Source organism: Thalassophryne amazonica, chromosome 5 (assembly GCF_902500255.1).
Source record: "Thalassophryne amazonica chromosome 5, fThaAma1.1, whole genome shotgun sequence".
Classification (NCBI taxonomy): Eukaryota; Metazoa; Chordata; class Actinopteri; order Batrachoidiformes; family Batrachoididae; genus Thalassophryne; species Thalassophryne amazonica.
The window spans coordinates 86,130,244-86,157,174 of record NC_047107.1 but is presented as its reverse complement, the minus strand read 5'-3'; the positions used below and the strand labels follow the sequence as shown (position 1 = coordinate 86,157,174).

Genomic DNA, 26,931 nt, shown 5'->3' with positions numbered 1-26,931 from the left:
CTTCGTTTTCCACCACGGAGTACGGGCGCAAATCTTTACAGATAAAAGTTGCGATGCCTTCTGTTATTTTTATGGCCCAAGGAGAATCGGCGGGTAATGTCAGTGATTCCTTCAGTTTCTTTTGTTTCGCCCCGGGCGGCTTGTTGTCAGAAGCTAACGTTAGCCTAGTGTGATACCTCGTCAAGTGATTTCGAAGGTTTGTGGTGTTCCTACAGTAACTGAGCGCCGCTTGGCAGATGTTGCAAACCACTTTGCTCTTATCCTCTTTGTCCTTTGTTGTTTTAAATTTGAAATGATTCCAAACGTCCGACTTAGGTTTGAACGGACTTTTACCAGTATCGGCCATCGTGCACGTTTTGAGCGCTTGAATGAACCGGACGTGAACCTATGACATAAACGTCACTTCCGCGTCACGTACGCACCAGACTGCAATGGTTAACTTAAGGGGAAGAATCGATCTAATGCCCTATGAATCGCTATTGTAAATTAAAAATGAAATCGATCCAAAATTGATTTTTTTTACCCAGCCCTAAAAGACAACATAAAAGTACTCATATAATCCATTGCTGGTGTTTCTTGTTGGTGCTCGTGGGGGTTATATCTATTTTTATATTTTGTAGTATTTTGTATATTGTGACCTGCTGTTTCTTGCTTCTGCCCGGGGACAACAGATGAAAATTACCTTGTAGCTAAATCTGGTCTGTGCAACACATTTGTTGTGCAATGTCCCTGTCAAATAAATAAATAAATGATTGTAAGTCTCTCCGCACACATGCTAATAATTAGTGATCGCTGATGTATTTTATTCCTCTTACTCTGAGCGCTTGACGGAAAACATCTCACTCGACAATTCTCTGCATTTTTCGGCGTGACGCACACTTTAGAATGAGCAGAAACATCCTGATGACTGACTGACAGAGGGAAACGAACCTGATCCGTCCGAAAGTGACAGACAGGAGACAACAAACTTCACCCCGAAACTCTTAACTTTTCAGTGCTGTGAAAACTCCGCGGATCTGCGGGATTCCGTGGATTTCATCATGGGCAGGGGGGTGGGGTGTTAGTGATGTACTCTTTAATCATGAACATCACTGAGTTTTTAAAATGCTTATCGCAAAGCATTCTCTTTTTTTTTACAATATCGTGTAAGTTTTATAAGTCCGCGGACACTGATCTGTGTGTTACAGATACAAATCAGTTTCCTCGGATCCGCAGAGGTTCGCGGAGGAAAAATGCCACTCAAAGCGTAGCTGTTAGGACAGCTGTCGTAAAGCAGGACTGGTTGGTTGCTGCTGCGACGCTGTGTGGCTCCTGTGCGATGCTTAAGCTAAACTTAGCATGTGGACATCCCAAACTTTTAGAGCTCTCAAGTTTTTAAAAGATTTGTGCAGCATGTTTGTGTCACGGACCGACGTCGCACAGAAAGATGGCGAGAAAGACAGTTTGAAAAAGTCTTATAAGGACAAGAATCCGTGGAATTGTCGCTGGCTTCATCAACACACATGAAAGGTAAAAGAAACGGAAAAGTAAACTGCCCTCTCGGGAAACACGGTAAGAATTTTTCTCTCGCTGGAAAATAAACATTCTGCTGTTCAAACAGGATTTTAGACAAGATTATGTGACTTTTTTCACTAATCTCAACTTTCTTTCATTGTAAAAAAACATTGTGCCTTTGAATGGATTTAGGCTGCATGAATTTACACAAGAATATGTGACTTTTTACTATAAGGTAAATTATTGATATTTTATATTCTGCAAGCTTTAGCTGTGGTTTTTGAAATGCTGTAACAGTCTTTTCAGTCTTAATAAATTTCATGTAGTTTAATTGTTCTGAGTTAATGCATAATTTAGTTTACAATTAAAAGGAAAAACATTCCAGGTCCTACTTCCATGTCATTCTGTTATTTCAACATCATCATTGACAGGTCAAATAAAAGTAAGTCCTTTCGGCTGCTCCCTTGTTTGCACTCGGGGTTGCCACAGCAAATCCAAGGTAGAGCTGCATGTTGAATTGGCACAGGTTTTACGCCGGATGCCCTTCCTGACGCAACTCCACATTACATGGAGAAATGTGGCATGGGTGGGATTTGAACCTGGAACCTTCTGCACTGAAACCAAGTGCATTAACCACTTGGCCACCAATAAAAGGTTGAATATAGGATCATTTAAATATCCACTAATTTTGAGATTTGTTCTTCCAGGAGATGCTGAAAAAGTATCATTAGATAATGTTTCTGTGTAGGCTCTCAGTTGTCCAGGTGGTTTCCATAGTAGAGATGCTTGAATCTTCGACTGGACTGGGTTGCTTGACGTGAGGACATTTCGCTTCAAATCACAGAAGCTTCCTCAGCTAAAATTCTTGCTCTGGTAGTCTGACTTCTGTCTTGACTCTTGTAGAGAAGAATAAACCAGAAGCCAACAAAAGCTGGAGTTTTTTAACCTAACCAGACCCCACCTACCAAGAGGCTGACTGCTATAGGCTAGTGACTAAACAATAGCTCTAATTAGCACCTATTGTGCTCTAGTTAGCACTCTCCTAATGACAGGACGGAAGCCTCCCCTGATGGCTCCCTGAAGAGAGACCCCACGAGTGGCTATAAGAATAAAATCATTAGCTGCCTCCAAAACCTGGAGAACTCAGAGTGGGTAACTCAGACCACCATGTGGAGAACACACAAGATTTTGTGAACAAAATCAAGGACCTGCAGCTGAAGGCAGATGAAACTATGGTGTCATTTGATGTGACTTCGTTGTTCACCTGCATCCCCACCGCTGAGGCCATCTCAGCTGTGAGGCAGAGACTGCTGGAAGATGTGTCTCTACCTGAAAGGACCAAACTCACACCAGACCACATCTGCCAACTCTTGGAGATGTGTCTTAACACCACGTATTTCCTGTTTAGGGGGAATTACTACAGGCAGATCCATGGTTGTGCGATGGGCTCTCCGGTATCCCCCATTGTGGCCAATCTGTACATGGAGCGAGTGGAGAAGACAGCCTTGACGTCATTCACGGGCATCTCTCCCAGTCACTGGTTCAGATATGTCGATGACACATGGGTTAAAATCAACCAACAGGAGGTCGAGGACTTTACAGAACACATCAATTCGGTGGACTCCAATATCAAGTTCACACGTGAGGATGCCAGAAACAACCATTTAGCCTTCTTGGACTGTGATGTTACGATTGGAGAGAACAGGCAGCTCCAGACAGGGGTTTACAGAAAACCCACTCACACTGACCAATATCTGCTCTTTGGCTCAAACCACCCCCTTGAACACAAGCTCGGGGTGATCAGGACTCTTCAATACAGAGCCCTACAGGTGCCCACAACTGCAGAGGGAAGGGCTAAAGAGCAACAACTTGTACGGAAAGCCCTCACAGTATGTGGGTACCCACGCTGGTCCCTGGACAAAGTGCAGAAGTCCCAGAAAACAAAGAGACCAGATAGACAGGAGACAGAGACAAGAAGAAGAGGAATGTCTCTCCCTTATTTAGCAGGAGTAGGGGAAAAACTACAGAGGATCTTCAGACAGCACAAAATCCCAGTTTACTTTAAACCAGTCAACACCTTGAGACAGAAATTAGTTCACCCTAAGGACAGGATCCCTAGTTACAAACAGAGCAATGTAGTGTATCATATCAGATGTCAGGAAAACTGTAATGAACACTACATAGGTGAGACGAAGCAACTTTTACACAAGAGGCTATACCAGCACCGCAGCGAGGTCGCCAGTGGACCTCAGTCTGCAGTTCATCTCCACCTGAAAGACACTAACCACACGTTTGAGGACAAGGAAGTTAAAATCTTAGCCAGAGAGAAGAAATGGTGAGAGAGGTGTCAAGGAAGCATTCTTTGTAAAACAGTTGAAACCCAGCCTTAACCGTGGAGCGGGTCTCAGACACGCTTTGTCCCCTGTTTACAATGTGGTACTCAGGTCAAAGCAGTTTCAGTCTTTTGTTCATGGTAATGAGTCATTCACGTCATCAGGAGAGAGTCGTCAAGGGAGCCATCACGGGAGGCTTCCATCCTGTCATTAGGAGAGTGCTAACTAGAGCACAATAGGTGCTAATTAGAGCTATTGTTTAGTCACTAGCCTATAGCAGTCAGCCTCTCGGTAGGTGGGGTCTGGTTAGGTTAAAAAACTCCAGCTTTTGTTGGCTTCTGGTTTATTCTTCTCTACAAGAGTCAAGACAGAAGTCAGACTACCAGAGCAAGAATTTTAGCTGAGGAAGCTTCTGTGATTTGAAGCGAAACGTCCTCACGTCAAGCAACCCAGTCCAGTCGAAGATTCAAGCTTCTCTACTATCATTAGATAAAAATTTAATTCTGGGGCCCCACAGGGCTCTAGACCCCGGCTCCTGGGGAGCTGCCCCCCCCCTGCAAATTTTCCTCGGATTTCACAATTTTCATTTCACAACCCTGACTTTTGCAAACTGTCAGATTTTGGAACTTCAAGTGTGGTGACGTGCTGTTTGTGTGGATGCTGGTTTACTGTTTCTGTGTACATGGACGTGGGGACATCTCCATGATGCGGTTTTTAAACACACTGCCTGGATACGGAGATGGATTTGTTACATTGGAAAAAGTCAGAATACATTATTTCCAGGAGTTAATGGACGTTATTTTATGTGCCACAATTGTCAGAGAACTAAAGGGAGCCACAGATGATGATCTTGTGCATGCGTCCCGCTTGTTTGATCATGTGGAGCTTACATTTGGAATTAACTCTACATCATGATGAGTCTGGCATGTTCAGGATTTTACTCCTTTTGTGTTTTGTGGAAAGGTTTTGTTTTGTTTTTTCTTTTTTTACTTTGAGAGAGTGTGAATTTGGAGCTGGAATGTGTGTATGTGTGCTGCGGAGCTTGTTTTGTGTGTGCACGCACGCTGTGCAGCTGATGAGCAGCAGATGTTTTTTTTGTTTTTTTAGATTTTATTGATAACACTCAGTTAATCGTGCACAAAACTGAACATGGAGCAGAGATGGTTATTGTCAGGCTGTGTTTATGACTCATGGTTGACACTTATGTCAACTTTGGAATTAATATGTGCCTCAGTTCTTAACTTCAGCAGCTACATTCCACTGAAGCGCATGCTGGGATGCTGCTAGTAGCTACGTCACCTGTCGGAAACACCAGAGTACTCATGAGCACTTTGTTTTCGGACGTCTCCGTAGCTGTTTGTTGCGAATGCCGTATACTTTGAAACCCGTCACAAGTGCACAAAGTAATCCCGGATGGTCACTAACAGCGTAAATCTTAATTGTTATGATTTCGGTGCGACATGTCCTTTAAATGACAGCCAGAAATACACATCATGCATGCATGCATACACGCACGCACGTTTGTTTGCATGTACAAACCTCAAACAGCGGACTGCATTTCTTGATAATGAAGTGTATAACAAGTGACAAGCAAGCAGCCAATCCGTTAACAGATCTGATGTCACATTGCATCATGGACATGAGGCACAACCAGAGTTTACACATCCACTTATAACATGCACCTTTGGGAGGGGGCCGGGGGGAAATGTGTGTTGCTTTGAGGCTTTTAAAATATGTGGTTGGTTGATAAGAGAATCTGAGGTGACTGTTTATGAACATACTTTTATTAGCTGTGGTTACTTATCGGTCTCCTGTATGACATCACTGGACAAAAAGTTTCCAAGTCATGTCAGTTTATGACGAACTGTATTTTGGAAAAATACAGTATCATGGTGCAGCTAATGTAGAGCAGCATTCAAGTACAATATTTACCATTTGTGGTTAATAATTACGTAAGAAACTGAGTGTTTCATTAACTGAAAGTTTAAGATGGAATTTCTCACCTTTGATTAGATTCTATTGGAGAATTCAGGAATAACTCGATGTATCGGCCCCCTAAAATTCAGACAGAGTTACACAGTTGGTTAAAACAACCAATAGCAACTCTTAACATGGCAACTTAAAATTCTCAACAAAATAGCTTATGTTCAAACTCTAATGGCTGGCACAACCAGCAGACAAATTCTACCAGCATAAATTAAATCATGCACTAAAATGTGGCTCAGAGAAATGACAAAGACGTGATCACACACTTTCATACATTGAACAAGTAATAGGTTTGTCTGTTTTGCTTGTTCATCACTTTAAGTTGACTGAAAATGATAAACTACGTTTAAATAAAAAGCATCAAAGGGTGAGAACACAGCAAATAGGCACATCGTGATAACTATATTTGTTAGCTAACAGCCACTTTAAGACTTTTTATTATACCATTGATAAAGCAACTACAACCTTTGAAAGAGCAACTGGAATTTGAATGTTTAAAAGAAAAAAACTCCTGAATAAGTGAAATGGATGGACTCTGGCTCTGATAGCAATAACAATAAATACATTTAAATAAAAACAAGAGCAGACAGCCATTTCTGTTGTCTGACTATCTGGATCACCCCCAAAATGCAGTGCAGTCTCCCATGGCCTAATACCTATCTGTGGTGCAAATGTGGTGGGAATCTGTGAAGTACTATTGAAGCAATCCTTAAAATCATAAAAAAACAGGAAATCTTGATCCAGAATCCATATCACCTCCAAAGTGGAGTCTTCCATTTGCTGTTTCACAGTTGTGAATCTCGCACCATCTCGTGGTCTGTGACTCATGTGAGAGGTCCGTTTCAGCAGAGTTCCAGTTTAGGGCACAATGTAAACAAACCTTGTGAATTATGGACAACAAGAAAACATGGGGGCACTGCAGAAGTCATCACAGGTGCTACACCTCCTCTAGATAACCCTCTCAACTTGAGAGGATGTGTCATCATCATAATCACTCGTGAACTCGCTGAATCGATGCAATCTACATCCTCACTAGCCACTGTTTACATGGCTTTGAAATGCTGGAACTCTGCCGACGCAGTGGTGCATTCTGGGAAGTGCAGGGGGCCACCAGTGGGATTATGGGAAACGTTAAAACAGCAAATGCCCCAATATCTAACTGTGGTGCTAATTTGGTGAGAATCCATGAAGTAGTTTTGACGCAATCCTTCAAAGCCTATATAAAGTGAAACTTTATCTAGAATCTGGATCCAGATCACCTCCAAAATTTACCGGAGTCTTCCATGGTCTAATATCTACCTGTGGTGAAACTTTCATTAAAATCTGTGCAGTAGTTTTGATGTAATCTTGCTAACAGACAGACAACTAAATAAATAAATGCAGATGATTTTATTACGTCCTTGGCGGACATAAAAATTTTCTCTCAAATTAGCTTAAAGTGAAGTTGACAAACAGGCCGATTAGATGGAGCTAAATGCTCTGAAGGTGTATAAATTAATGTGGGTGGACTGGCAACAGTTCAAAGTAAGTATTGGTGTGTAAATTCTATGTATCACTACTGCACACAGGGCAGACAAGCAGCTTACTATAAAACAGTGTATTTATAGAAAATGAGCATTCTAAATCTAAACATTTCAATATAATAAATACACTACACTAACCTCATGGTCAGACCAGGTCTGGGAGAATGTGATGGTGCTGCATCCAACACATTACAGAACCACCAAGGGTCTTGGATGGCAACCACTGCTGCTCTAAATTACAGAACAAAGTCCTCACTCTGAGGCCTGTCGGTGTCGGTGCTTATTCCTAGATTCTGTAACATGAAGTGAATGAGAGTCTATGACTCTCCTTGAACGGGACGCTAGTCCAACACAGGTTACTTTTGTGGCCAAAGCGGTATCCATTTACAGCTGGGTGGCCTTGAACAATGCAGATGGAATGTCTTGCCCATGAACACAGGTGACTTCAGTTAGAACTGAACTCTAATCATCTGCGTGGTAGTCTAACTCTTTGACGACTGAGTCTGTACTCTGTGAGAAACTACGTAAAATATACTTCCAGATGGTGGCAGTCGGCACTCATATGGTGACAACATTCTCACCTATATACTGTCCATCTCTGGACATTGCTTCCACAGTCGCTTGATGGGAAGAGAAGTAAACGTCAGCCTCGCCCGTCGGTCTGCCAGACCTCCATTCAATTATAATGTTGGACACAGTCAGAGGAAAGAAGAACTGCCGGAGAGAGATATTAAAGTCATGTACACATTACAGAAGAATTTTTTTTAATGAATTATTGCAACAAAAATTATTTACCTTAATTATGTCAAGCCTGGTGGCACTGTATGGAAGCCCCCTCATGTGGATGAAATGCAGCAGCACATCAGCTCTGTGGGTGGATCCTGGTGGACCACAAACATAAGTCACTTTATAAAAGCCTCAAGACTTTTCAGATTCAGAGAAAATCTCAACACCAACCACTGTACATCTTGTCAGGCCCCCCTCTTTATTTCTGACCCCTGATTACATTCAACTATGCCTTTATGTATCACAGACATCTGTCGATTAGGGGTGTACCAATACACTAGCTTCATGATATGATACATACCGTGATAAACCAATCACTAGGACGTTGACCCATGGGGAACCATGGGTTCTAGATGTGGTCGTTTGTACTATATACGGAGGACAGCTGACGTTTGGGGAAAATCTGTGCTACATTTTTTAAATATTGACAAAGATTTCTTGGAAAGTCTTATTTATGAAAGTCTTTATTGAGGGTTTAATCAGTTTTCAGTTGTGTTAAATTTTCTAAAATTAATTTTTGTCATCAATAAGCTTTTCTGAAGCTGCTTAACCAGCACAATATTAAATGTAAAGAAATTACAAATAATAATAATAATAATAATAATAATAATAAGTTTTATATTTGCTTGTTCACATTGGAGCAAATTTGTTTTTTTTTTGTAACTGTGTGAGACACTGTTGAGACAATTCTGCTGTTTTGTCTGGAGTGTGAACATGTTATTTCTGGGTTTGGGGTCACATGCATACAGAAAATGTCCAGATTTGAATCTGCTGTTTGGGATGTTAGAGGATGGACAGACTGATGCATTCTGTCAGGTCTGCAGCAACCTCACCAGCTTTTATTTTGAAATACAAGCTCTCATGTGGAAGTGTGACATAAACGGATGTGATTTCAAAACAATTATTGAGTTCTCAAAAAATACTGGTCTGATCACCTTGCTGTTTTCACCCCTTGAATCCTCATGAAAAACTACGCTAGTATGCTAAAGGACGAAAGTCGACTCTTTCTGGATTTCAACTGATGCTCTGGATACACAAACACAGAGGCCACTTCCCTTTCATTATATGGATGATTCCATACATAATGATATCACTGTTCCCACAAATTATGTACAAAGTAATCTGTGGTGAATGTTTTGACTTTAAATAAACAATTTCTTCTGAAGTACAAATTATAAAACTTGAAGTTATTTCTTCCATGGAGGAATTGAGCTTTCATGGTATCATGATATGAGGCCATACAGGCTTCATGATTCAATTATCACAATTCAAGATGCCATTATCAATTCTGATCATCAGTCCACAAATTAATTCCTTATCAACTGTCTGCGTGGGGAACATGCAGATCTACATCGGTTTTCAGGATCAAAAGAGCTGTTTTCCTTGTTGCTAGATACAGAGTTTGGCAAAACCGAACTGTCAGAAAAACATAGCAGCATTGATAATAGAAAATAAGTCTGAGGCATACGATTCTGATGGAATTAAAAGTTTAGAGTCAGTTCTCAACTTATACCACTTGCATCCCTCAAAGAAAATGTTGCAAATAAATGAGAGAGAACCGTTTAGAAAGCACATGATTTCTGCATATTCTATCAAGAAACTTTGGAAGATAAATGGAAAAAAAAAGTGTCAACTTCTTCTGAAATATGAACCTAAAGCCAAAGCATACCAATCTACATTTGCGTATAATCAGACCACTGCATGCAAAAATCGGCAGACAAACTAATTATAAAAGTCAACATTTTATATGAATTGCTGTAAGATTTCACTGATGGGTTGATTGCTGTACAGAGTGAGGTTTTATGAAATTCTGTTATTTGCATAAAATCAAACTTAAAATTGCAAAATTGAGAAAAACAGTGACCTGGCTCGAGATAAAAAAAAAAAAAAAACAAACCTTATATTAATGGCAGAAAATAGTCTTAAAACAACTGACAATAATATTGTAATATTGTTTATCATAATATTTTCTGAGGCAATATATTCAGGCATTGACATTAAGCTTTTTAGTGTACTTGTCCATAGGACAAGTAACCCTGGCAGTTTACTTGTCCTATAGGAAAAGCTGGTTGTCCGGACAACCCATGAGTGAGATTTAAATTAAATATTTATCACATATACTTTGCTCTGACTTGTCACTTAATAAAAACCTGTCATACTTCTTTTGTTTGTAAGTACTTTAATATTCCAACATACAAATTACAGCTGAAATAGAAAAATCATTACATTTCAACATTTTCTGGGACTGAGATTCAGATTAAATATTTATTCATCTACTTGCTGTGACACATCACTTCATGAAAAAGTTAATACTGTCACTCTCCTGTGGTGGGTGGTAAAATTTGCAGTTTTATTTCAGAAGATGTGGCAACAGAAACAGTTCATCTGTGGTAATACAGGGAGGTACTTATTGCCTTAATCCAAATTAAAAAATAAAAATGTCACTAAAAGACACAAAACAAATAATGCATGGCCTGTGGTCTTATAGTTTTTCAAAATGTGCTGGTGATGGACACGTAATGATCCTGACATTTACTTTGTCTTCTATTTCTGTAACTGCAGACTGTATGAAACCAACATATTTCATGTTGTGTGAGATCAGCTTTATTTTTATTTATTTTTTGTTAATATATATCCATTCCTACATTTGAGGCCTGCAGCATTTTCCAAGAAAAAAAAGGTTGGGACAGGGCAGTTTATTGTTAATGGAAGAATTAGTTAATAATATTTACAGCCAGTTTTCTTGGGAAATGTCAGAGGATGAATACATGAACATTTCCAACTCACTGAATATTTCTTAGACTTTATTTACATCAATCATTCAGAAATACAAACAGTGTGATACTTTATGGTAAATCTGTGTCAGGTAGGCAGTTCTCAAAAACTAAATGTCCATGCTGGAAGAAGACAAGTGAGGGAAGCCACCAAGACACAACTTTGGAAGAATGTTTGGCTTCTGTGGGTGTGAGTGGAGAAACTGGGAATATAGCAACATTTTTATTATCTTCATTTTACGTACAGTCCCTACTTTTTTTTTTTATTTGTGGTTGTTTCTGTTCCATTTCTGAAATTAAAGAACTGCTATAAGGAAAAGTGTTAACATTTTGTTTTTTTAAACTTTTTAGTAGAACAAACACAAAAACCAAACTCTTATAAAAAAGGAAAAAATACACAAACGTGCAGGAAAAACTGAACAATGCAAACAGGTTTGACTCATGATTTTGAAAATAAGCGGTAACTTACTTTGAAATAAATGAAACGCAGAGCTGCTGCCTAATAATTTTGAAAAATAAAAAAATCAGCAGCTTGTATTTTTATTCTGACTATAGAGTTCATTTCCTTTTTTTTTTCCTCCTCCTCAGTCACGTTTTGTGCTTGAACATAAAACAGTTACATTAAGCCATCTAAAATAAATATCTGTGGAAAATAACAGCCTGCTAAAGTTCAGAGTTCTCAGCTGCTTTATGTGATTTCTGCTTCTGAACATCACTGCAGAGTTTCTACACATCAGGGTTTTTTTTTTTTTTTTTAAACACACGTGTGTGTGATTTTTATTCTGTTCATTCATATATTCTCATTTTAAGGAATTTTGACCAATTTATTTCATCTCATAAATTCAGTATAACTATCACCGACACGGGCACACGGTGTGAGCAGGACGTACCATCAGAACAGTCCAGAGAGAAATAAAGGCAGCGCCACAGTTTAGTTTTTCACGCTGTGCTCAACGCGCATCCCCCGCCCCTCTCCTCCCTCCTCGCAGCCAGCTGACTCACGCACGCACACACACACAGCGATCGGACCGTCTTAATTTTAGACTGCTATTTTTTTGGCGTCTTTTGCGAAAATTGACCGCTCAAATGACGGCAGGACGGCTCGCTGCCTAAAACCTTGGTTCCTGCTCCCGTGAATTTTTAATCCCATACCGTCCCAATCACGTGATAAATAGTAGAGTTGACTCCCATCCCGTGGGATTCCCAAAAAAATGTCAGCCTCTACTACAAACACACACTCCATACAGCGGTCTCGCGCACACATTGATATCATGTTTTCCGATTGTCCGCTGCATGGAGAGTGGCAGGAAAAACCGAAGATGCTTTCTCGCGAGGTGCGAGACAAGACGTGATGTAAATAAAAAATAAAAAAAAACGGCAGCGGTCAGGTATTTTGGTTCAGAGCGATGAAAATAAAGAATTTGAACGTTATAAACCAAAAAAAATGCCACTTGTCCGTTTGGACAACGATTAGAGAATATTGCTTGTCCGATCACATTTTACACTTGTCCCGAACAATCGGACAAGCGTTAATGTTGATGCCTGATATTGTCCAGAAAAATTTATTGTCAGGCCTATGTAGCTGTCAAACACACACATAGACAGACAGAGAGAAAGAGAGTCAAGTAGTCCTGAAAACTAAATAAATCAAAATCAATGAATAATTTATCTTGCACGTTGTGTTTTATTAAGCACTCAAAATGACTTAAAGCCCCTCACCAGTTTTGTACGTGGTCGGCCTGTCAGGAATGTCCCTCCTGATCTGAGGAGAAGCTGCAGCTGCTCTGTGCCAACCTGAATGAATCTCACTGACTCTGCTGGGAAACAACTCAATGTATCTGCAAAGATTGAAAACAATAAAATGCCAACAGGAAGAAGGACAGAGGAACATCATTAAAACTCAAGGTTAGAGAAGGTTAATGCTGCATGTGTGCTGTTAAAGCAGACTTCAATGTGTTCCATGTGCATTCTCTTACAAATGGCAACTGAAAATGCATCACTTATGCTTTAGTATCTCATCTGGTAATTACGTCCTCATATTGCTCAGCCTCTGCAGTTTTCCAGCACCACCTGTGTGAAGATTTGCTGCTTTTGTCTTTTATCATTATACAATTAAAAGCACCAGTTTTCCTCCAACTGCTTCAAACTTCCAACAGTCCAAAAACAAAATAACCTGTAGGGGTGATGCCACAGACACTTAACCACCGCAGCAGACTGTGAGATTGGTGTGACATCCTACCTGTTGCCTATGACCTCTTTGTCTCGCTGCAGAGCTTCTTCAGCTACCTCCTGGGAGGAAAACTGCACAAATGCCTCTCCAGAGTTTCTTCCTTTGTGGTCCAAGATAATTGTGATGCCATTCTCCACGATATCCAAACCTTAAAGACAAATGGGTACAGAATTATACTTGTATAAAAGAAATAAATGCAGCTTGCTTCATGACTACAGAGAATTACTTTGTGGATTTATCTATCAATCCAACCAACCATAATCTGTCTGCTGTGAAGAACCAACGCTCTACAAGTTTCAATTCCAGCATGTTGTGCAGTTACCCCAAACGGCTGACCTAAATCCCACAGAAAATTTGCAGACTGAACCAAAAATAAAGGTATTCGAACAAGGAGGCCCACAAATGTGACTGATTGAATCTGGTTCTGTCAGCAGAAAAGGGCCTAAATTCCAGTAAGATGCAGTAAGAAGCATATACAAGTTGATGCTAACCATCTCAATCGAGTTAAGACCGGACCACCAAATACTAACATTGGGCAGTCCTGCTCAGAGCATACCTATCTGGACATTTGATCAAACATTTTGAGTAAAGAAAATTTCTTCATTCACATTTATTCCTGCACATATTCTAAATTATGTACACAATATTCATCAGTGCCAACAATTCTCACAGGGATTTTGTTTAAAACCACTAAACATCAGACACAATCAATAAAAGGTTAAATAAGTCTAATGCTTAACTATTATTTTTAACTAATAACTAAAACTAGTTTATTCTATTTTGTGTCCTCTGTGTGAGTGACCACATAAAATTAAGGGGACCTCGGCTGAAAACTTTCAGTTTCTTCAGCGCCACATTGCTGGTTGCCAAGTTGAAAAGTGGAGTGTTTGCTTCATTTCAGTATTATTAGTTAAAAATAATAGTTAAGCATTAGACTTAGAATAGAATAAACTACTACAGTGTAGTAGTTTATTCTATTTTGTGCACAAAGATCAAGACCAAGGTGGTTTACCTGAAAAGAACTGAATGATGTCAGCCTCTGTGGAGCTGTAGGGGAGTCCTCTGAGCCGCAATACCCCATCACTCTTTGGAGCCTGGGCCCTTTTCTTCATGATGGCCTCTGCGACACTGTTTGTCACTTCCATCACTGTAAAAACACAAACAGATTTACAGTTTTAAAATCTAGCATTAATCATTATCTCACTGGAAATATATTAGTATAAATGATTTATTATTGTCTGTGTGCAGTCTGGCTACATTGAGATCTAACAGTTTATGACAATGAAACTGAAGGAACGTTTATTAACAGACATTTATTACATTTTTTTATAATCATATTTAGATTTCGGCAAATAGCATATATGTAACAGTCTACCACAACATCATCTCAAAAAGCAGAACTACAATGACTATCTCAGGTCAGGTTTTGGGAGCAGAGTTCTCCCCAGATAATGGAATAACGATGAATAAAAGAAGAATTGACGTTATTACCTGAGCATTCTTGAATCAAATCTACGATATTAATGTACATGTAACCAGTGGTCAGCACAGTTCCGCTAATCCACTAATTATCAAAACTAATGTTTTTGTTAGCAAATTAGCTTTTCAGATAACTTTGAAAACCATCACTGCAGCATGTGTGTCTGTACTCTGTAAACGCTAAAACCTTCTAAATTAGTTTATTAGTTAGTTATTACTTTAAAACTAAAACATATAGCTGAAAATTTCACTTTGTAAAGTTACAGAGGTGACATTAATTTCAATAACTTGTCCAGAATTAGTTTATTTAAAATTTTAACCATAAGTCAAAACTGTCTACCTGTGCATGACTCGTGTGATACGCCTGCAGGTCTGTATGGTGTGAAAAACAAATGATTTTTTTTTTGTCCTCTCCTCTCCCCTTCCTTTTGCTTTCCTTTCTCTCTGGTCAGCAGGTCTCTTTTGCTGAGATAAGGCTGATCTGAGACAGAAGCACTGACTCGCTGTTGTGTCAGTAGCTGCCACTGTACTGGAGTCAATACTGAAAGTTCGGTTTAGCTTTCGGTTTAGCTTTTAGCTGAACTTCCACAAAATTTTTTTAGGGGTTTATCAGTTTAGCTTCATGAAAGCTAACTTTTCAGTTAGAGGACTAACGGTTATCAAAACTAACTTTTTGGTTAGCTGTGCCCACCACTGCATGTAACTTTTATTTTCAATAAATGCTGTTGTGAGCTCAAGCTTTGGGTGTTATTGTGAGTTTAAGTACCCGACTATCCAGTATTTTGGAAACATGGTATGCAAAATTTTTCTTTCTGGAAAAAAAAAAAGAAAAAAAAAAAAAAGAAAAAATCACGTCCTAATTAAGTTAATTCCAGAGGTATTTGGTATATTTCGAGTGTAGATTGTTATGCATTGTGCAATAAATAACATTCCATCATAAGAACTTTGTGCTGGACATTTTCTTATGTATCTTAAGTTGCATATTTAGAGAAGACTGAAGGCTGAAGTTGCAGGAAATGGCCTTCATTTGTACTTGAAACAGTCATTATGTAGCCCGACAACTGGCCCTGAATTGGGCCAGATACTGGCCTCTCTCTCCTAGCCTGTGATTGGTTGGCCACCGAGACACTGAAGTGAGCCTCACTTTGATGTGGCACGCGTGCTGCTCTCCTCTTGGTCGTTTAGGAGTGGGAATTCCCACTCCAAAATGGAGGCCAGTATCTGGCTCAATTCAGGGCTGACTGTTGTGCTAGTCAATATGTAGAGCTTCCTCCTCCGGGGGCCCTACTCCCGTCTCAGCCGCCACCTCAGGAGATAGTTGCAAACAGCACCGCTATACCAAAAATTTCTGGGGAGAACCTTGGGCAGAGCATGCGGGTGCCGTCCATTGCCACATCATGGAACCAGCTTGGGTCCTGGATGGCAATCACCCAAGCAGACAACTGATCCATCCCAACCTCTATCTGTCACAGCCAGGTGAAATACAGGCATCCCACTGGCATTCTGCAGTCACTGGTATTCTCAACACAAAGGCACTCACTTGCTGGATCATGCCCAAGGAATCTGATGTTTTGACTGACTTGAGCACCACCACACACAGCATTGGGCAAAGAATTTGGCTTACTAATAGAATCTTTTCATTAGTAAAGTAGCTTGGGATGTTAAGGGCACAGTCCAGAAATGCCCCAAACAGAAATGTCACTTGAGCAAAAAGCAGCATTTTGCAGCACCCCTATAGGGAGCGTATGCAACTGCCTGCCAACATTTTGCAATTTTCCAGAAGTCTTCCAATCACAGCTTAATACCAATCAAAATTAACCTGGGTAGTCACTTGCACATTGACAGATTTCAACTTCAAAGCATATTTTTTAAGAAGACTAATTTTGGAGCTCAGGAACCTGACATTTCTAGAGGCCTTGGGGGAAGGAAGGAGGGAGGGAAAGAAAAAAAAAAAACCCCTTTGGTTCAGGGACCGAGATTTTTAAGATTTTTCTATCCCTCCATAGACCTAATAAATACTTAAGAACTCTGGGTTGGTACAATTTATGTGCTGAAAAAATGGCGGCGACGTGATGTTGTTCACGCTCTGTAAGCAACTTAAGATGTATAGTTCAGCACATCAGGGCAGGCCTGTTAGGAAATAAGCGAGACAAACCTTCAACATAGCGAGGACCAAGATACTGTCGGTCCTTTTCCAGAGCTTTGTCGACATCATCCCTGTGCATCAGCTCGATGAACGCTTCTCCCGTCGGCCTCCCCATCCAGTCCACAGTCAGGTGGATCCCTTTCTCCCCATCACGAATCCAGCAATCTGAATAACATGACATCAGGATTACAATCTAACTGGTAGGAATTTTTACGATGGTAATCGAGAACAAACAGCGATGTAAATGGCCCTTGAAAAAAAAACATTTTTTTTTTTCCATGACATCTGGACTGCTGCTGCTGGTGGAGGGGTCTGGGGGACCTCACGCAGAAAATTTTTTAAATACTACATACAATCCGGTGCAATTAATAAATTAGAGTTATTTCTCAGTCCCATTTTCTTGTTCATTTTAGTCATGAAAAGCATCTTTTCCCATATTGGCAAGATGACATAACTACAAGACACAGTCTGTCACATGGCTTAGAATATAGTGTTATTACTGTTTCATAAAAACACATTCACTTTGGACTGTTACTGTTCTATCTACATTTATCTAAACATTTGGCTTCAGCAATTTGTGCTTTTATAACAACCGACAGTGTGTGAACATGAACAAAAATAAAATTTGATACAAATAAAGCTGCACCTACTGTTCATGAAGTCACCAATATAACGTTTATGGTGCATTTACAGACATTGACATTAAGCTTTTTAGTGTACTTGTCCTATAGGAAAAGCTGGTTGTCCGGACAAGCGAGCGCCACGTGAAGCGTGCCGAAGGCACGCAATACATATGCCAATGGTGCATGTCACCTAGGGGTGTCTGGGGGCATGCTACTGTGGAAGTACTGAAATTACACTTTTTCATAAATTGCTTCTCTCCTGTGTGGGTGGTAAAATTGAATTTCCAAAAAATACATTTTATTACATATTGCATGCATAGTCTCTAGCCTTTTAACCTGTTAACCAAGACATAGCTCATAATGTTTCTCTCCTGTGATTGTTCATAATTGGGGGAAAAAAAATTAAAATAATTGGTAAATGCCAATATGCATCTGCTTCTCTCCTGTGTGTTTTCTGAATTATCACTGTTCAATGCATGATCATTTGCCAGTATGTTTTTTGATAAAGCAAATCAAATTCTTTTATTTCAACATTTAAAAATGACTTACTGGTCCACAATTGAAGGAAAATCCCGACAGACATGGCAGTTTATTGTGTTGTCCTCTTCCTTGTGCCCCAGTCACGGATAATCCTGTGTCCAGCTACTCACAAACTTACTGTCTCTTCCTTTACCTCTTCTTAGAAGCTTCTACACTTGCAGGGGTTGATGCTTTGTGTTTGACTGGCCCTTCCCTTGTATCTAGCCTGGTTTCGGAGGTTTTTGAAGACATTCTGTTCAATATATTCTTCAAAAGGCGTGTTAATCGATGCAATGTTCATTATCTAATGTTTCCCGCCACAGCATCTTGCAAGAAGATGCTACAAACACACACTCCATACAGTGGTCTCGTGCACACATGATACAGGGTTCTCCAGAAATTTTTAGTATAGCAGTGCTGTTGGCAATTGTTGCCCGAGGCGACGTGCGTTGTGAGTAGGGATGTGGAGATTAATCGATACAAATCGGTATCTAGATACAAATGTGCGCTATGCAAACGCATCGATTCATTCAGTGTGCATCGATTCATTTGATGGGTTGAGTCGCGGATGGATTGCTTGCTGCCTGCTTGCATCGATTTTTTTCCGATGCACCTTGAATGCATCATGGACAGAAGCTTGAAAGTACATTTCTAACAAACACAGAGCCCCGCGACAGCAGCGGCAAGCACTCATAAAATTTTTGATGCACCTAAAACATTTAAAATCAGGCTTTGGAAATACTTTGGCTTTTTTTTTTTTAAAGATGGAAGCATGACAAGACGCAGGTAAGGAATGCTGCACTGCTAAACCTTATACTGGCAGAGAGCAAAGAAGGAAATAGCCAAATACGGGGGTGGGGGGATAGTTTAGTTCTGAATGGCAATGTGTTGCAGTGCTGGAAAGAAGACGTGGATCTTCCACTGCTTTCAGAATTGTGATATTGTGACGGCACAGCGCAGTCTGCTTCTTCCAGAACATGTGGACCAACTAATAGTCCTGAAAAAAAAAAAAAAACATGAAATAAACCACCAAAGTAGGTGGTAGCAGTGAGAATGGCATTTACAAAGTATATTTTATTTGATTCTTTTGTTTGTCTTATGGTCATTGAATATGACTTGGTGAGAGTCAGACACTTGATGAACGTGGACCATTTACAGCAGCTATGACTGCCAAATAATAGTTTACTTCTTTCTTTGCACAAGCAATTGACTTGATTGTGAAAGGTTATTATTATTTGTATTATTCATATTAAAAATCTTAATGCTTTCTGCTTCTCACTATTTTATTAGCCTACCTGCTGAAAAGTTCATATTAGTATCTATCTGACAGGCAGGAATATGGACATTGCACTATTGAAAAGGTCACTTTAAGTCACTCGTTGAGAGCGATGTTGTCTTACTGTTTACTGCACTGTTTAAGTTCTGACACTGTGATTAAACAGGTTCCAAATATGAGGAAACCAATTCATGTTCCTTAATGCTGAATCTGGTAAATTTGTTGCTTATAAGGAGTAAAATAAGTCCTCTGCCTCTAATAGAATCAGAAGAATACATTTAAATTTTTAGTATAATTTCTTTGCATCATGTTTAATTGCATCATATCGCACTAAATCACATTGTGAGGAACTGAATCGCCATCAAATACATATCAAATCACATCAAATCGGGAACAGGGGTGAATCATATCACATCGTATCATCGTGTATCATCATGTATCGCAAGAAGTATCGTATCGCTGGTAGTGTATCGGGATGCGTATCCAATCGTTGTCAGTGATGAGATTCACATCCCTAGTTGCGAGTCATTTTAACTAGTTTTAGATGCACTGAAAGCAAGAATAATAGACAAAAAAAATTTACACTTATGTTGTAATATCAAAGTTCTTTTTTGTATTTTTCTGTCTATGTTAAGAAAACAAATGACATTTAAAAGTTTAAAAACACATTAATATTTAATGGACATAGCATTCGCTCTCTTCTTTAAACATGACACTGTACCTTTAATCCAGTAAGAGTCCAGGCAGAGTTTTTTGTGTCATGTTGACAGTTTAGCTTCTTTTTTTTTTTTCAACATTTTTGAGTGGAATTGCATACTTATTAAAAAAAACAATATAACCCATAATTGTCTTGTTTGAACAAGAGCTAAATCTGGACTGATTTGATTGTCAAATCAGAATCAATTTTACTGCCAAGTAAGTTCTCACATACAAGTACTTTGATCTGGTGTCACTGGTGCATAAACAATAGTAAAAATCTCTCTCTCTCTCTCTCTCTCTGTGTGAGTGAGTGAGTGAACGAACAAAAGACTCTTCACTCTCACACCGTAAACAAAACAAACTTTGGAAACGAAGGCTTTCAACTGTAAAATAAAGCCTATAAATGATTTTCTGGAGCTATGCAAGCAGAAGGAGCTCTTTTTATCTGAAGACTTTGACAAAGTTTTATTTTCCACTGTGCTCTTTGAGCTGCAGCGCTGTAGAGGATGACATTTCACACGTGCACATGTAAACAATAAAAATAAATAAATAAATAAAAAACTCCGCTGCTTGCTGCAGCTTGCTCTTCCACCAAAAAACTCTGTCATATAGGTGTTTAGAAACCAGTCACCATTTGTTTTATTATACATCTGTGTAGTTAATTAATAAAATATTCTCCACAGACGATTCGCTTGTGCGCACACGTAAAAAAAAGAAAAGAAAAGAAAGAAAGTCCACTGCTTGCTGCAGGGCTGCTCCTCGCTCTTTCCCAAAAAAACTCTGTCATAATTGTGTTTAGAAACCAGTCACCATTTGCTTTATTATACATCTGTGTAGTTAAATAATAAAATATTCCCCACAGACAATTCGCTCGCGCGTGCACGTAAAGTGAAAAGAGAAAGAAACGCCGCTGCTTGCTGTGGTGCTGCTGCTCGCTCCAAAAACTCTGTCATAATTGTGAAAAAAAGGACAAGAGAGACATAAGTCCTGCTCACAGGCTGCTACCAGATACAGGACATGTTCACATCTTCAGTCAAACTTCAGACATCTCCACGTCACTACATATTCAGTCCCTGATTGATCATCACGGCGCAAGACATACGGGAGTGGGACTGATTTTGAGTGGGAGCGGGATGGGATTGAGAGTCATCTTTACAGGAGTGGGACGGGATGGGATTTTTTTTTTTTTTTAACTCCAGTCTAGGATTGGGACAGGATGACACTCCCGTGTCATGCTCTACAGCGCTGCTCGGCTCTCTACCGGCGAGGGAGGGACGAGCGGGCAGTTCAGCACAGTCTGGCTGGATTTTAGAAAACTACCTGAGAGCAGAGCAGAATGTGACGGCGCTGTCAGAACACTGTGGCACGGCGCCGTTGTTCCATTGTCTGGGGAGAACCCTGTGATATCATGTTTTCCGATTGTCCGCTGCATGGAGAGTGGCGAGAAAACCCGAAGACGCTTTCTCGCGAGGTGCGAGACAAGATGTGATGTAAATAAAAAACAAAAAGCCGGCGGTCAGGTATTTTGGTTCCGAGCGATGAAAATAAAGAATTTGAATGTTTTAAACCAAAAAAAAAAAAAAAATGCCACTTGTCCGGTCGGACAACGATTTAGAGCTATTGCTTGTCCGATCACATTTTACACTTCTCCCGGACAATCGGACAAGCGTTAATGTTGATGGTAGGTTTACACCATAAACAAGACACCATAGGCAGGACACGTTACAAATGTCATATTTGCGTCATTCTTGGCACATTCCTGACATTCTTAACGTGTCCTAACGCATCTGAATAGGCTTCTTATAATGTGTGTTGGTGCGTGATATTTGTGATTTTAGTGGAGCATGTTTTTGGCTGTCAAAAAAATCTTCCACGAATGTCACGCATCACCCTCATTTCTCCTCATGTCGTGGAGGTCACAACTGAGAGTGTTGATCCGTCTTGAGTGGTGATTCTTAATAGAGCGTGGCGGCATTCTTCTCTGACATGCGCACAATTAAACCCTGCTGCACCGCATTTATTTTTATTGCTTCAGTATGATGAAGAAGGACAGTAACACCAAGTCAGCTAAAAGTTTCATTCCAATGCTCCTCAGCGCGCTCCTGCAGGTGTTCCACCTGCTGCATGTGCCCGATGTTTGGGAAAATGAGCAAGATGAGAGCCACGTGAAGCCAGGACTCTGGCTGTCTCAGTCTCCTCCTCCTTTCTGTGGCACTCCCTGGCAGAGCCCAACTAAGCATGCCGCTCCTCAGACTGGAGCATAAACGCATAGACCATTTTGTATATATTGTTCAAAATGTGCATTTGTGTTTGTTTGAACTTTTTTGTTGTACAGTCTTTCACACAAGACCTCAAATTACCTTTATAAAGTGTCAAAACAGTTATTATAGTTTGCTGTGTATTTTGCATAAATGTGTGGAAAATTATTTTTTGCTTTACTTTTTCCTTTGTTATTTTTGACTGAAAACCTTTATTACACTTATAAAACACAACAAAAGCATATATATTATGAAAGAACAGGTTGTCCTGAAAAAACGAGACATAAAACTTGATTGTGGGATGCAGGGAGAGCTGTTAACAGCAATAATAAAACATTTATGCCAGGCGAGTGAACTGTCCAAAAAATGCCGTCAGACCCCAGAGGGTTAAAGGAAGAGACAAAGGGGAAGAAAATGAAGAGAGAACCCACTGGGAGAAGTTAAATGACAGTACTAAACAGTGATGCTGCAGCGAGTGATTGGATGAAGGACGACACCGCCGCACTAATTCATCCTCTTACAAAACAGACATTTTAAAACTTTGCCAGCAACTAGGCATGCACTCTAAGTATACATCTTACGGACTTTAAAAACTACAAGTAACTTGAAGAACACTTCTGCAGCAGCTGGATGTTAACTCTGCTCTTTCACAAAAGTAAAGAGGACAAAATCCACTTTTAAGGAATTATCAAACAAAATGCAAAGTGGTTGCTTTTAAATCTAGTCAACAGTGAGAGCAACAGATGGTAATAGGACTGCTTACAATGAGAAAGCATAAAATCAATGGCTCTCTGGGGTGCTGGAAAGTCACCTCGCTATGGGGAAGGAGCCAGAGCTTGTGCGGGACGTCGAGTGATACCAGTAGATCTGGTGGCCTTGCCTCCACGCACAGCCTCGGCTACCAGAACCACTCCCTTGATAGGGGTTGTACCTTATTCTTCTCTGGTGTTGCCCAGGGTGTGAGGTGCCGGGCGGGTGTGGAGATACTCACGAGTCCCCGGCTGAGCGCAGCTACATGGAGTTTACCCCGGTAGATGAGAGGGTTGCGTCCCTTGCATCGAAATTGGGGGGAACTGTTGCGCGTATGCACCGAACAGCAGTTTGGAGTATTCAAGGCCGTTTTGGAGCCCCTGAATGGAGTCCTGTATGGGGCTCCAGTGGGGGACTCCATTCTTCTTCGCTGAGGACTTCAAAGCACACCATGGGCAATAACAGAGACACCTAGAGGAGGCGTGATTAGGAGGAATGGCCTCCCTGATCTAAACCTGAATGGTCGTTTGTTATTGGACTTCTGTGCTAGTCATGGACTCTTCATAATAAACACCATGTTCAAACATAAGGATGCTCACAAGTGTACACGGTACCAGAGCCACCTAGGCAGAAGGTTGATGATCATTTTGTGATTGTATAATCTGATCTGAGGCCGCATGTTCTGACCACTCAGGTGAAGAGAGGGGCAGAGCTGTCAATGGAACCCCGCTGGTGGTGAGTTGGATCAGAGGATGGAGGAGGACTTTGGACAGACCTGGTAAGCCCAAACGGATAGTGCGGGTGAACTGGGAACAGCAAATCTTCAACTCACACCTCTGGTGGAGCGTTTCTGCGACTGAAGAAGGAGTCCTTCCGGGACATGTTATCTCGGAGGACTCCAGAGGCAGCTGCAAGGTACCGACAGGCCAGAAGGGTGGCACCCTCTGCTGTGGGGGAGGCAAAGTAGTGGGTGTGGGAGGTATTCAAAGCAACCATGGAGAAGGACTTTTGGTCAGCAACAAGGTGCTTCTCACGGACTGTGAGGCACCTCAGGAGGGGAAAACGAGGAACTATCCAAGCTGTCTATAGTAAGGATAGGATTCTGTTGACCTCAACTGAGGATGTAATCCGCCACTGGAAGGAACACTGTGAGGAACTCCTGCATCAGAACGAAGTGCCCTCTATAGTAGAGGCAGAGCTGGAAGCTGATGGAGGATCATCATCAATTTCCCTGGTGGAAGTCACTGAGGTAGTCAACAACTGAGATCCAAATGTTGAAGGCTCTGGATGTGGAGGGACTGTCTTGGATGAGACGCCTCTTCAACACTGCGTTGAGGTCTGGGACAGTGCCTAAGGAGTGGCAAACTGGGGTTGTGGTCCCCATATTTTAAAAACGGGACCAGAGAATGTGTGCTAATTTCAGGGGCATCGCACTACTCAGCCTCCCTAAAGTCTACTCCAGGGTGCTGGAAAGGAGGGTTCGGCCGATAGTCGAACCTCTGATTGAAGAGGAACAATGCGGGTTCCGTCCTGGTCGTGGAACAACTGACCAGCTCTGCACTCTCACAAGGATCCCAGAGGGTGCCTGGCAGTATGTCCATCCAGTCTACATGTGTTTTCTGGACTTGGCAAAGGCATGTGATCGCGTACCCTGGAAGATACTGTGGAAGGTGCTGCGGGGGTACGGAATGAGGGGGGTCCCTTCTCAGGGCCATCGAATCTCTGTACTCCCAAAGCGAGAGCTGTGTTCAGGTGCTTGGCAGCAAATCGGACTTGTTTCCGGTGGGGGTTGGCCTCCGCCAGGACTTTCCAGTTTAGTGGGCTCAGGGTCTCATCACTGCTTTTTGTAGATGATGTGGGCCTGTTGGCTTCACAGGCCTGTGACCACCAACACTCACTGGATCGGTTCTCAGCCAGTGTGAAGCAGCTGGGATGAGGATCTTCACCTCTAAATCTGAGGCCATGGTTCTCAGCAGGAAACCGATGGATTGCTACTCCGGGTTTGGAATGCGGTCTTGCCCCAAGTGATGGAGTTCAAGTACCTCGGGGTCTTGTTCACAAGTGAGGGGACAATGGAGCATGAGATCAGCTGGAGATTGGCGCAATAGGGGCGGTATTGCATTCGCTCTACTGTACTGTTGTGACAAAAAGGGAGCTGAGCCTCCCTAGGGAGGTGTCCCAGGCACGTCCATCTGGGAGGAGACCCCGGGGAAGACCCAGGACTAGGTGGAGAGATTATATCTCCACACTGGCCTGGGAATGCCTCGGAATCCCCCAGTCAGAGGTGGTCAATGTGCAAAATGGGAAAGGGAAGTCTGGGGTCCCCCTGCTAGAGACGTTGCCCCCACGACACGATCCTGGATAAGCAGTTGAAGATGAGATAATATCACAATAATTAATAAAGGTTGTACAAGTTTACAAAGGTTTAAAAATAGTGGAATCACAACAATACATTTTATTGTAGGTTAAAACTAATATTTTTATTGTGCAAGTTTTTCCTATGGGCCAATATAAACTGAACTTAAACTAATTAGAATAATTTCTCTGTCCAATCAAGTCCAAAGGACATTGAGGCGCAAATAAGTGAGGATTACTGTGATGAACGACTATTGCAATAGTATGTCAGGCTGAGGGACGCCACATCTGACACTGTGATCAGCAGCGTCAGAGCACCCCAGGGCAGTGTTGGCCTCTCTTCTCTTCACCCTGTACACCTCTGACTTCTGCTCCAAGCTGTGTAACATCCAGAAGTTCGCAGAGGACACAGCCATCAGGACAAAGAGGAGGAGTATAGGAGCAAAGTGAAGGCCTTTGCTGCCTGGTGCCACACAAACCATCTACAGCTCAACACTTCGAAGACAAAGGAGATGGTCACTGACTTTGGGACAACTCTGTGAATGTTCATGAGTGGCCCAGCCAGAGCTCAGACCTGAATCTGACTGAACATCTTTGGAGAGATATGAAAATGGCTGTGCACCAACGCTCGCCATCCAACCTGATTGAGCTTGAGAGGTGCTGAAAAAAAGGAATGGGCAACACTGCCCAAAGATAGGTGCACCAAGCTTGTGGCATTATATTCAAGAAGACTTGAGGTTGTAATTGCTGCCAAAGGTGCATCAACAAAGTATTGAGCAAAGGGTGTAAATACTTATGTACGAGGTCTGGTAGAAAAGTATCCGACCTTTTTATTTTTTTCAAAAACTATATGGATTTGAATCATGTGTGCTCGCATCAGACAAGCTTGAACCTTCGTGCACATGCGTGAGTTTTTTCACACCTGTCGGTTGCGTCATTCGCCTGTGGGCAGGCTTTGAGTGAGCATTGGTCCACCCCCCTCGTCGGATTTTTATTGTCAGGGAAATGGCTGAGAGGCTGCCGCTTTGCTCCATGATTTTTTTTTTCAGAAACTGTTAGAGACAGCCAGTTGGAAACCATTCGAAAGATTCAGATGGATTTCTGTGAAGATTCTGTCGGTATCACACAGATTAAGGACCATTAAAACTGGATTAAAATCGGCCCACAGCGGCGGAGGGCGCACCGCGCCCCGAGCGGCCATCAACAAGCTGGAACGAGCAGATCACTTCACTTTAAGGCTCTGTTGATGCAGGACGTCGTGTGACTAGCAGAGAAGTTTCAGAAGAGGTCGGGATCAGCACTTTATCAGCACATTCCACTGTTAAAGGAGATTTTGTAATGAAAGACGTGCGGACGGATTCGCGTGTCGAGACGCAGCCGTTCACAGCTGCTGGACAAACAACACCTCCGTGTTGGAAGTCTCACAGGACAAGTTGGAACATGCCCAGCTGTTAAACAATTTCACGGATACTCACTCGACTGAAAAGCCACCAAAAGCCGCCTGAATCTTACAAATGGTTTCCAACACGGAGGTGTTTTTTTGTTGAGCGTTTTTTTGTTGAGCGTTTTTTGTTGAGCGTGTCAATCCTGCGCACGTCTTTCATTACAAAATCTCCTGTAACAGTGGAATGTGCCGCAAAAGTGCTATGTCCAGCTCTCTTGCCATTTCTGTGGTAGTCACACGATGTCCCGGATCAACA

The 26,931-nt window shown here is 41.4% G+C and overlaps 1 protein-coding gene across 2 annotated transcripts in view; it reads right to left on the bottom strand.

Moving 5' to 3' along the window:
• grsf1 (G-rich RNA sequence binding factor 1) overlaps positions 1–26,931 on the bottom strand; it is a 41,446-nt gene that overhangs the window by 10,497 nt on the left and 4,018 nt on the right. Inside the window, exons 3-9 of one of the 2 annotated variants that reach the window (XM_034170784.1) lie at positions 16,761–16,920; positions 14,139–14,273; positions 13,136–13,274; positions 12,616–12,734; positions 8,132–8,217; positions 7,918–8,050; positions 5,831–5,882 (exon numbers count right to left, since the gene is read on the bottom strand). In XM_034170784.1, the coding sequence (XP_034026675.1) occupies positions 5,831–5,882; positions 7,918–8,050; positions 8,132–8,217; positions 12,616–12,734; positions 13,136–13,274; positions 14,139–14,273; positions 16,761–16,920 (824 nt within the window). The remainder of the gene's footprint in view (positions 1–5,830; positions 5,883–7,917; positions 8,051–8,131; positions 8,218–12,615; positions 12,735–13,135; positions 13,275–14,138; positions 14,274–16,760; positions 16,921–26,931) is intronic. The other variant, XM_034170783.1, reaches the window with a different exon arrangement.